This window comes from Telmatherina bonti (assembly GCF_933228915.1).
Source record: "Telmatherina bonti genome assembly, chromosome: 7".
Taxonomy (NCBI): Eukaryota; Metazoa; Chordata; class Actinopteri; order Atheriniformes; family Telmatherinidae; genus Telmatherina; species Telmatherina bonti.
Genome location: NC_136625.1, coordinates 20,683,876 through 20,696,322, shown reverse-complemented (window position 1 = coordinate 20,696,322; position 12,447 = coordinate 20,683,876). Strand labels below are relative to the sequence as shown.

General features: G+C 38.0%; 1 protein-coding gene across 2 annotated transcripts; it reads left to right on the top strand.

Annotated features, from left to right (window-relative positions):
* Positions 1–2,868: 2,868 nt before the first annotated feature.
* wrnip1 (WRN helicase interacting protein 1) lies at positions 2,869–12,347 on the top strand (the record flags this gene model as incomplete). 2 transcript variants are annotated; one of them, XM_079243586.1, is made up of 7 exons in its annotated part: positions 2,869–3,507; positions 4,448–4,642; positions 5,852–6,090; positions 8,692–8,915; positions 10,098–10,253; positions 11,533–11,612; positions 11,694–12,347. In XM_079243586.1, the coding sequence occupies 7 exons, from the start codon at positions 2,869–2,871 to the stop codon at positions 11,973–11,975; spliced, it is 1,815 nt and encodes a 604-aa protein (XP_079099712.1). In that variant the 3' UTR covers positions 11,976–12,347. The 2 variants fall into 2 exon arrangements, with proteins under 2 accessions (XP_079099712.1, XP_079099713.1); XM_079243587.1 differs by lacking the exon at positions 10,098–10,253.
* Between the last annotated feature and the right edge of the window lie 100 nt (positions 12,348–12,447).

Here is a 12,447-nt window from a genome sequence, read left to right as displayed (position 1 = left end):
GATATTCTGCTCATGAAGGAGAATAAGAACAAGAAGCACATAATGTAGTCCCAGAGTGTCAGATAACACTTGATTACATACTTTTCTTCTAGCACAGTCTAATTTGCAGAGATTATCAAGTGGCTATTATAGCACATTAAGGCTTAAAATGTTGTTATACAACAGCTGATGTCAGGTTTTATAGAAGTTATATCATTAGTCTGACAATCTGTTTAATGGCCAACAAGAAATTATAACACAAGTAGCATCTCATGGGGAAAGAGAGCAGAATTTTAAATTTAATAATGCTTTTCTGCAATATAGTACCACTTGCGTGCAATAGACATGTAAAGATGATGAATTTCAGCCTACATAAAACAATTATATTCTAATAGCAAGAAGAGCCAGAGTTTTCCTTCAATCCGCTTTTGCAGCAGTATGACCTTGGCATTGCCATGCAGGCTTGAAGGCATCTCATGCAGTTCTTTGTAGATAAAAACTTGAAAAGAACTGATGTTCTTTTTTTTTTCAGTGTGTGACATTTCCAGTGGAGAAGATGTGAATACAACATGTTATCTCCAAAGGCAGAACTTATTTTTGTCCATTTGGCAATAAATTAAGCAAAACATTCACAGTAAATTTTCATTTTTACAACAGACATCTAAAGCTGCTACAGACATCTAATTCTGGAGTAGAGTTAGCACTTTTCTGAAATTTCACATGTATTTATACTTTTCAGGTGTAAAAAAAAAAAGAATATTTTATATGTGTGAAAGTATAGTCAAAAACATAACTAAATGAAACAAATATGTTTTTAAATAAAGTACCGCGACCCTGGATTGATTAAGCGGTTAGGAAAATGAATGAATGAAGTAATTTCCAGTTTTGCAAATCATGTTGTACCATTTTTAATTTCACAACCCTTGTGGTTTGTTTACATATAGTGATAAATTACAGTGTTTTTAGCCAAGATCATCAGACATGCATGAAATTTCAACTATTTTTAACTTGATAATGAAAAGATGGCCAACACAGAGTGTGTAAGCCAAGAAATACTTTTCACTGGTAGTGGTGAAAGCTCCAGCATATAAACAAACACCACGGTGAATACAAAACTCAGCATGGTGGCTCTGAATGCTACATTACCAATTCATGTAAAAAATTATTCTCCCACTCATGTATTAAAAATAGATAACTTACTTACGTAACAAATTTACAGATTAAAATTCAAAGCAATTCAGTGCCTGCTGGGAATAATCAAGAAGTGAAGTAGAGTGTTTCTGATTAGGATCTGTAATGAAAGCTAAGGAATACACTAAAATTAAATAAGTGAAAAAATAAAAATCAAACCCAGCAACAACACTCACTATAAGAAAGATACCTTGGGAATTTTCATGTGATAAACTGTAGAAAAGGAAAAACCATGCTTAGTGAAACCATATTATCTGCCAAAAGTATTTGGTTCACAATTTAAATGCTGCTAATATACATGAAAATGTCAGTTTTCTGATGCTAATGTTATATTGATGTTATACAGGTCAAGTGTCTTGGAAATACCTGAATGGCAGATGCTCTGTGCCTCCTCCTGTAGCAGAGTAAACCACACAGCCTACGCCAGAGGTAGGAAACAACCAGGCACATGCTGTTGACTAGCCAAATGTCCCCCAAAGTGACAAAATTCTCCATGGTTGTCATTTTACTTCTCATCCTTCCTCAACAGTCGTGCTTCACCTATCTTTAACTACAAAGGCCCCCACGAAGTGCAGCAGATGACAGAGCCTGCTCAGCGTAAGAACCGCCCAAACATTGATACCATGCTATCCCCTGCAGCCTCTGTTAATTCAGTCAGCCCCCTACTCCAATCAACACTTTGCAGCCAGAGGAAGGACAGTGTGTCCTCATGACAAAAGAGTGACAGGTGCCAGCAAAGGCTGTCAGAGGCAAAACCTTTTATTTCAAATCATTTTTGTCCCATTTCCTACACTAAGAAACTACATGGAATGCTATCCAAAAGGAGTGAAAACTTAAAGGATTGCATAAGGGGGTATAGTCTTTCTGTAAACACAGCCACTTTAAAATGGAGTAAATAGCTTGTGCTCATGGATTACTGTTGCAAATGTCACAAGACTATCACATGGGTGCTCAGCTCTTTCACAGAAGCACTTTTATTTATGTTTATTCATTACATTCATTCATTGAGGGCATTATTTTATTTTAAAATGATTTAATGCTAATCTAAATTTGAATTGAGTAAATAGGAGATAGACAGAATGCGTCATTCATTCAGTGGTGGCCAGTCACAGATATGTGCAGCATGCATGGAAACCTCCCCAACCTCCTGTGGCTTCACCACCAGCACTGCCAAAAACAATATTGAGCTCACTTTTGGATGAGGATACTCTCGCTGCTCAAACTACTACTGGCTGTCACAAAGTCAAAAACTGGTTCAGGTGTATATATATATATATATATACACACACACACATACAGAGCGAGAAAAAATATTAATCTACGTCTATAAATATTTATATTATTGTTGTTGTATTTATGGGAAATATTTTTTCTCAAATAATCGTACCATTAATTGTGGGATCGCATGAAATGCTATTACCATAGAAAATGACGCGAGTGAAAACTTGCCATGGGTGGTAGCACTCTGATGACGGACATTTTCACCTGCACGTAAACGCACATCAAACATAAAGGAAAACAAAAGTTCTGTTTTTTATTTTAAAAATCACGTATTGTATTTTCATTTAATACTTGTAAATATGGAATGTGTTGTCATGGCATGAAAATAACTTTTTAAAAGACAAATACATTTTTAAAACATTATAGGAAATCATGGTCACGTGACTTAAGGTCAACCATCATTTTGCGGCAATCAACATGGCGAACGAGATGCAGCCTCCCGCACCAGACACGGTGCAATGTCCCGTATGTTTTAAAGACTTCACAGCTGTGACAGTTAATGAACATCTTGACGTATGTCTCCTGAAGAGTGTGACTGACGGCAGTCCGTCCACAAAAGTCGAGAGCGAACCTCCTGTGAAGAAATGTCGCGTTAGTGCGGAATATGTAAACAGATCCATGTCGAGCACCTCCTCTTCCTCCATGGCTGGGACGCAGTCCGCGGTTTTCTCACTGTTTCAGAACAAGGGGAAACCTGCCATTCAAAGCGACCGCAGTTCATTGTTTACCAGTAAACAAAGTCCTGTCAGCGCTTTCAGTAAAGGGGGGAAACGTGCATTGCCAAAGGCTGAGTTTGAATCAGCAAGCCCGGTGAGACTGCAGAGCCAACAGCAACCAACCACTATGCCAAAAGAAAAAACTTCAGAGACTGAGGATTTCTCACCACAGCAACCTTTTGCATTAGACAAGCCTCTGGCGGAGATTCTGAGACCAAACACACTGGAAGAATACTTTGGTCAAAATAAGGTTGTTGGCCAGCAAACACTCGTCAGGTCACTGCTGGACACTCATGAGATACCATCATTGATCCTCTGGGGCCCACCTGGATGTGGAAAGGTGTGGGGGTGACCGCTGAGATACACGCAGTGTGATTCTCTTTCAGTCCATGTTGCAGTTATAGACGCCTGACGACAACAACAAAACTTTTCTTTTAATTTAACACATAGTTGCTGGGTTTATATTATTGTAATGGTCCAACCATTATAGAAAAAGTTAATGAAAACAGACAAAATGCGCAGCTGTGCTTTATTTAAAAAAATCATTAATAATCATCAGAATGCATTTCTGCTAATTTCTGATCATAATCCTTTAAATTTAATCTGAATTTAGCATTTCTTGTCCTTGGTAAGGTGCTGCTAATTTACTCTAAACAGCTGAAATATAAAGAAAAAAATGATCTTTTTTTATTATAATTCTACAGCATTGAAAAACTTTGCATTGTTTGGTGTGATTTATCTCAGATAGTTGCAGGAGATGAGCATTATTGGTTAAGACTTAAACCTTTGCACCATGTTATTAAATTAATTTGGCTTCTCAAAAACCATTAAAAGGAGAATTGGCCTTCATAAAATTATAGTTTGCTCATATATTTCACAAACTTTTTCTGACCTTTATTTTTTGTTTTATTCTTTGACTAAAACTTCAGATATTGCTTTTGCAAATGCATCAGACAATAAATGCCGGTCTGGTTGCTCTCTACATCTGCTTTCTCTGTCAAGATGAATTCAGCTTGTCAATGACTTCTTCGGCATGCTAAGTTCCTACCGTGGATTGTTGTTCAGCAGCTCATCATTGTTAGATGTTATCAACATGCTTCTCTAACACTTTACCTCTTTAACTCCTGTCATCTGTCTTATAGTATTTACTGGTTATTTTTGTAATCAGTTGTAAATATTTAAAAGGCGCAGATTTACAAGGCCCTAAAAATAAGTTGCATTACTGTACATGACCTGGCCATTTATTGCCCTCATTTCTGCTCTGGTTTGTTTTCATTCAGACAACCCTAGCCCACATAATTGCCAGCAACAGTAAGAAAAGGGGAACGGCTCGTTTTGTGACGCTGTCGGCCACCAGTGCATCTGTCAATGAAGTCCGAGAGGTGATCAAGCAGGCACAGAATGAGCTCAGACTGTGCAAGAGGAAGACCATCCTGTTCATTGATGAAATTCACCGTTTCAACAAATCCCAGCAGGTGGAGTATTGATCCATAAGAAGTGTGCTTTGAATGGACTTTGTATTATTATCTTTGGGCACAAAACTCAGACGCTGGCCAAAACAGCTAATGTGAGGCACAAGAATGTAATCTGTGCTATTCTGCAGATGATCAAACTCTTAGTTGTGTATGTTCAGAAGTAAGGTCATATTTCTCTGCAAAATCAATAACAAGATAGCTTACACAGCCTGGCCTGTAAGGTCACTGTTGTGTTGATAATATAAATACCTATGTTTGATTCTTGAAAAAAAAATGATAACGATATCAGTATCGGTATCAGCTCAGTACCAAGTGAGTGTACTTGTACTTGGTATTAATAAAAATGTACCAATACCACAACCGATACACGACAACACACTAGTCAAGCTAGCACAGATGTGTTTGATGACATGCTTCGGACATGTTTTAAAAGAAATAAATCCCTTGAATGTTAAAATGTGACATTTTTTCTTACACTAAAAGTTAGATCTTTGTTTCAAAACCACACATTTATAGTTGTATTTAGGTCAAATGTGCCAAATCAAAATGTTGAAATTGTTAGATCTGTAATGTTATTATATTTGTATTGGTGAGTTTCAGAAAGGATGGGTAATTTATTATAACCTAATGAAATCTTACACAGTTGTAACAGCAATAATAACCATAATGTTCACATAGATAGATTTGGTATCGGCAAAAATATTGGGATCTGCAGATATATTTAAATTTCAGATGTCGATACTGGATCGGCACTCCCAAAAAGTGGATCTTTGCATCCCTAAGTTTAAGTCAATAATGTGCAAAGATAACTTGTTTTGAAATGTAGCATTTTGTATCATTTCATCTTTTTTTAATTGTGCCCACTAATGGAAGAAATTACATGCTTTATTAAAGTAAATTGACAACTCTGTTTGCTTCAGTTTTTTTTTTACTTCCAGCTACGGCTTCAGTAAATCAGGATTGGGTTCTGGGACATCTTGAGTTATGCAACAAGCAACAATAAATCCCTAGATCAGATAACAGAAAGGCATAGCTCTAAATCCCTATTTAATGATGTTATAAGCTTTGAAATGCTCTACAAAGTAATTGAGTGGCATTGTTTTGTGATGATTGTATTCAAACGGGCAAGGGTTCATAATAAACTAATTGTTAGGAAAGTAATGCATATTTAAGCCTTTTTTTTTTCTTTCACAATGTGTGCCTCTGCAGGACACCTTCCTTCCGCATGTGGAGTGCGGGACGATAACTCTTATTGGAGCAACCACTGAAAACCCATCCTTTCAGGTGAATGCTGCTCTGCTGAGTAGATGCAGAGTTCTGGTTTTGGAGAAACTTTCTGTGGAAGCAATGGGTTCGATCCTGAAAAGGGCTGTGGCCAAACTTGGGTTCAGAATTCGAGAACAGGGGCCGGCCAGTCCCAAAGATGAAGACCAGACCAACGGACATGAGTAAGTGTTCTCCTGTACGCCCTTACTGAAATGTCACACAACCCCAACATCCTTTGTTAGAATTTATGCCCACGTCTCGGATTTTATCTGATATGTTGATGGAAGACATTTGAGGACAACTGTTTCCTTCAGGTTGCAGGTGGTTGTTTGGGAATGTACCGTAGGCTTTTAATAGATATTGGAGGTTCTTTTCTACCAAACCAGTTGTAGTTCTGGTTCAGAACCAGAACCTAACTTAGAAAGTACTTTTTTAAAAAAAAAGGAAAAAGCTGGATTCCAGCTCTCTGCTGGGCCAAGTATTTTAATAGTCGACTGTCATTTCCCACTCAAAATGGTAAGCATAAATCCTATTTGTAAAAAAATAAAATTACATTTTAAAACATCTTATTAGTGTCACAATATATAAATCTATATTTATTGATTGGGGGGGGGGGGGTCGAGGGAAAAAAAAGGTCATGTAACTCCGGACATACAGAGAAAAAAACCTCATACACTGAAGCACAAACTAAAACAAGACACACAGAGTCCAGGGAGGCGGTGAGTCATGTGGGAGGGGACTGGGGGTGATTTGGGGGGGGGGGGGGGGGAATACCATTTGAAAATGCCAGTCATTGCAGACAGTGTTCACAAACCCCAATTGATGTTTACAATGGTGTTTAATATGAAGATTAGTGCAATTAATGCATCCATTTACTCGAAAAATAAGTCAAAGACTGTAATCTGTTATGTTTGTGAAGGTAAAGAGTCTCCCTGCACTCTGTTTGTGTACAGGAGTACAGAATACACTGGAATGGTGATTAAACCAGAACAGCACTTGGGTAGAACAACTTAGAAACTGGCTCGAGTGCCTTCCATGAACTAGACTGGGACTGCTTGGTTGAAAAGGAGTTATTGAGTATCAAATCTTAGTCATTTAATCTGGTTTTTAAACCAGTGTGAAGATGGCTCACCTTTCACCCTGGGTACATCACTGTGGTTAACCGAACTCCACTTCTAAGATACATGTTAGGCTAGGGCTGAGTAGGGCTGGGCGATATGACCTTTTAGTAATATCCCGATATTTTTATGCCATGTCACGATATACCATTATATATCTTGATATTTACCTTAGCCTTGAATGAATGCTTTGGTGCTTATAATCACATCAGTAAGATGATTTTGTGTCTCCATTAAAACATAATTGTTCATACTCCATTAAGATAAGCTGATTTTAAACATTCATGCCAAAAGGATGAAATTGTAACGAAGCAAACTGATCAAAACCGTATTTATTGAACAGTTAAAGCAGTGGAAGAAACATGTCATTTTAAAACAAAATAAAGTGACTTTGCATGATGTAATAAATGCAACGTAGGTTGCACATAGAGCACATAGGTGCTCTAGGGGGTGACTTTTCAAATGATGAACTATTATAAGGGTTTGCTTTATGGATACGTTTTTGAGTTGTCGTGTATTTTTTTTAATCGCAGAGTTTAGCGTAGAAATCCGTCTTATAATACAGGCAGAATGCCCTCGTATCGTCTCCAATAAACGGCTTCAGCCAGTTTTTAATTCAGGGTTTGATTCCCACTCCTTTCTGTACTTTCTAGAGACATGGCGAGCCAGATAAATATGCTTGTGTCACACACAGTGGATGAGGTGAGTAAGTGATAGAGGCTGTGAATGTAATCAAATATAATTAATTCTTTTTGCGTGACGTGAAAAACTTTGCAATTTACGTCCCACTCTGTAATCCAGAGCGGGATCAGCGGCGGATTTGGCTGTTCATTGTGACTGTAGGTGGAGTCGTGCAGGTGTCCTCTCTGCTCCTCTGACTGGCTGCAGCTGCAGCCGGAGCGACTGAGTGCTTTAGGACGGGGAGAGACTCTCGTTCTGACAATAACTTTACAATATGCGCTTTAAAGTCAGTCGCCAAAACACCAGGAAAGTCTCCAATAACTCCAGTAAAAGTTGCTAGATTTGTCGCTAGTCGCTTTTCACAAAAAGTCGCCAAATTTAGCGAGAAAGTGGCTACACGCTGCCTCTCATGACGTAGCACGTAGTTCACGTTATGTACGTAACTAGGTGCGCTTGCTTTAACTCTCAGTGCAAAGCGGTGCAGAGTCGAGGAGGAGGGGGAAAACCCCGCCCACAGCTAAAAACAACTGCGTGACAACAGGATACTCGAATATGACGATATATAGGCATTTTCTATATCGCACAGAGGACTAGCCACGATATCTCGAGTATATTCGATATATCGCCCAGCCCTAGCTCTGAGTATTGAATAAATATTTATAAACAGTTTACTTTCAACTCAGATGAAACCAACACAGGAAAAGCTAAATAATCATTTAAAGTACTGCATTTGTCGTAACCTAATACATCACTGGACATTACACCATAGACATTACATCATATTTGACTGGCAGTACCAGTCAAAGGTTTGGACACACACACTCATTCAAAGTTAATTGATAGGTGTGTGTCCCAATGTTTGACATTTACAGAATTAAACAATTCCGAACAAATGGCATTATAACATGAATGGAATAAAATATTTGGTGTTTAATAATTATCTCAAACTGATACTATATATCTGATAAATGTTGTCATTTTTAGGCTAAATATATACATTGAACAAGAAGCCTTGGACACCATAGCATACCTTTGTGACGGTGACGCAAGAACTGGACTGAATGGTCTCCAGTTGGCTGTCCAGGCTCAGATAAACCTAACACGGACAAACCTGTCAACACAAGACAGTACCTCTCAAGAGATAGTGGTGACAGAGGAGCACGTCAAGGAAGGTCTCCAGAGGTCCCACATTCTCTATGATAAAGCTGGTGAGTATTTATTTTGTTAGTTTTTATAGGACTGTTCTTCCTCTTTTGTGTGATCTTGAAATGAAACCTCTTAGTTATTTTTTGTCCTGTAAAACTTGGTTTACTCAGAACATGTTTCTGTTCTCTTGCTGTTCAATAAAACGAAAAGGAAAAAATTAATTTTGGGGTTGCCATGAAATTTACACAATGGCCTGTTGATAATGACTAGTTGCAGACTCAGTATCTGCATTAAATGGTCAACTTCTAAATCCTGTAACTCCTTAAAATTTGTTCACTGCAAACATGTTTCAGAACCAGTGTTTTGAGATCTTTTCTTATTCAGAACACACTTAAATATATCAAGTGAGGCGTTACCTGAAAATTTACATGAGTGTGTGACCTCCAAAGATTCGCTGCTGTCATCTTATTTTAAAAATGTTTTCTAGTCAAACCGATGGATTGTTTCAGGATGTTTTGCTAGGCATCACACCACAGAGACATTTTTGCACAATATGCTAACATGAAAACTTTGGTTTAAACATCTGCCCCGAGTATTTTTACTGATGTTACCCTTTGAACTTGACAACCCAAAGATGTTGCCTCTGAGAACTCTGTGATCTTTATGGGACGTTCACATGAAATGCCTGAATTGCAAAGGAAGGGAAAAATGTATATAATCTGTTGGTGTTTCTATTCTTGCTCTCTATTTCTCTTGTTTACAACATGTGATCAGAGTTCAATAACTAATAATACCTTGATGCTCTTTTAAAAAGAAGCGGTCTCAGTTTATCTGTGGCAGCTAACTAATGCAGATGTTTCACATTCTTTGCTCTCTGAGTCACAGCTTCTATCAGCACTATGTTTATTAATAAATAGTTTTTACAATCTGCACCCTGCAGCGTCAGCAGCTCCAATCATCGACGCCTTGGGCAGAGAATCCATGGATAACTCCCTTTATAAGACTCATTAGTCCTTGTCACTGACGTGTTACACAACACTCAGCTGTCCTAGAAGATTGACATTTACTGTTCCCTGCTTCGCTTGGTGATGAAACTGGCCCTCATCTTACCACGTCACCTTTCTAGAGACAGAGTTTGTCCCTTTGTTCTAGCAGATGTCCTTCTTTCTGTAGCATTTCAGTTATTGGCATAACATGTGAAGGCTGTAATGACCCTCGTTCTTTGCCACGTGGGTTCTTGGCAGGTGAAGAGCATTATAACTGCATCTCAGCATTGCATAAGTCTATGAGAGGCTCTCATGAGAATGCGTCTCTCTACTGGCTGGGCCGTATGCTGGAGGGCGGTGAGGATCCACTCTATGTGGCCCGCAGACTAGTCCGCTTCGCTAGTGAGGATGTGGGTATGTCAGTTAAAGTATATTATATTGTTGAATTTGATTATTATTTGTGATGAACTGTAACCTTATGCCTGTATCCGTGGTTATGTTACTGGTAATGTTGCCTCATTTCAGCCAATCAGCAGACTTGGTTTCCTTGACAAGATGGAGATGTATATATTTAGTCTTTTTATCTGTTTACTTATTATTTTATATATCTGTCTTTTATTTATTTTGCTATATATTTATATATGAACTTAATCTTTTATGTTTACTTTTTTTTTGGTTTTTATTTGTTCTTATTATTTTTAGGTTTATTTTAATCTTGTTTTTGCTTTTTAACTCCTGTGGTTTCCTTATGGGAATGGTCCGTATTGGGAGCTATGCCTGTTCAGTCTGCAGGGTCATTCCTGTGAAGGTCAGGTTGGTTGGCGGGGTCCTGCACCGCTGCCCTCGCTGTGGTGTGGGCCCTGGCCTGCCCTGATCTTGATGGTTACTGTTGTGATGCCCTCTGTGGTCCTTGGTGAGACAGCTCCTGTTGTTTACAGATCCCCCATTTTCTCATCTCAATTCCTTTTCAGGTGTTCTTCTTCAGGTGTTTTTATATTGGTGGTTCAGTTAAATAGACAGACACCTTATGGTTATTCTTAACATAAAAATAAATTAAGCCCTTCTCAGACATTCATTGGTTTCCATTAATCTATTGCCAACTGAATATCTGGTCAATGCTTGAATAAACCTCTGGTGTGTCTAGAATAATTTGAGACATCAGTCTGACCAGGTCAAACCTATCAATAAATCTGCATCATTTTAACTGCAGCACAAGTTTCTTCAGTCACAATATGAACAACAGCAGTGAATTTATCTCACATCCACTCAGGAGAACTTGAGAGTGTTGTATAAAACAAAAATAAAAAGGGAATACAATGATTTGCAAGTCCTGTTTCACCTATATTCAGTTGAATATACTGCAATAATACGATCTTTAATGTTCAAGCTGATAAACTTTATTGTTTTTGGGTTTTTCTTTTTTTGAGTGGGGGGGTGTTTGCAAATATTTACTCTTTTCAAATGTGATGATGCAACACTTTCCAACAAAAGATTTGGAAAGTCTATGTATTTATAAACTGTCCCAGCTTTATCAAAGTTGAGGTTGTGTGATAAGATGCACCTACATGTTTCTTTTTCTTACTGTCTGACCCAAATGTGGAAAGTATTTAGAAGTGTTAACTGTAGCAAAATTTAGTTTTTTGTATTGTTTATAACTCATGTGGGTGTATGTGTCGTGACCTGTCTCCATCAGGTTTGGCAGATCCTTCTGCTCTTCCTCAGGCTGTATCTGCTTTCCAAGCTTGTCATTTCATTGGGATGCCTGAATGTGAGGTAGGCTCACTTGTCTAAAAAGCAGTTGTTTTGTAATGTTTAGTCATTCTAACAGAAGTTGTTCTCTTTAATGTGTATCAGGTGATCCTCGCTCAGTGTGTCGTGTACATGGCACGAGCACCCAAGTCTGTGGAGGTCTATAAAGCTTATGCCAATGTGAAGGCCTGTTTAAGAAACCACAAAGGCCCCCTTCCTCCCGTCCCCTTGCACCTCCGTAACGCCCCCACCAGACTGATGAAACAGCTAGGCTATGCCAAAGGCTACAAATACAACCCAGCTTTCAGTGGTCCTGTTGAGCAGGAGTACTTACCTGAGGAGCTGCGGGGTGTAGACTTTTTCACCCAGATGGCCTCGGGGCCATGAGAAATTCCTGTCGTTTTGGTCTAAAACTAAAACTACAGAGAAAATACGGCCCCAGTTGTTATAGTTGTTACCTAAAAGGTTCTTCTCATGTGTTCTCATTGCCTGATTATTCACCAAGTAAATAAGTACCGTCACCTCATCCATTTACATTCAGATTCGTCAAGCATTTAGAGTTTAGTTTTTCTTAAATTAAACTCTAAAGTTTAATTTTCTTCTAGATACACTGATGTCTTAATTCTGTTCAGATGCAATAAGAAAAGGTTTTTTTTTTTCTCTTAATAATAGTATTCACACTGTTTTCTACTGTTTCACTGTTTGTGTCTTTTTTTGCATTGTTTAAAATTACATTTGTGTATTTTTTTTTTTAATCAAATCCACATTATTTCCTTTAAGCTTTAATAATAAAAAATAAACCAAGTCAAATGTAATACAATAATTTTTATGTTTATTATTAAGTCTCTTCACCAGTCAT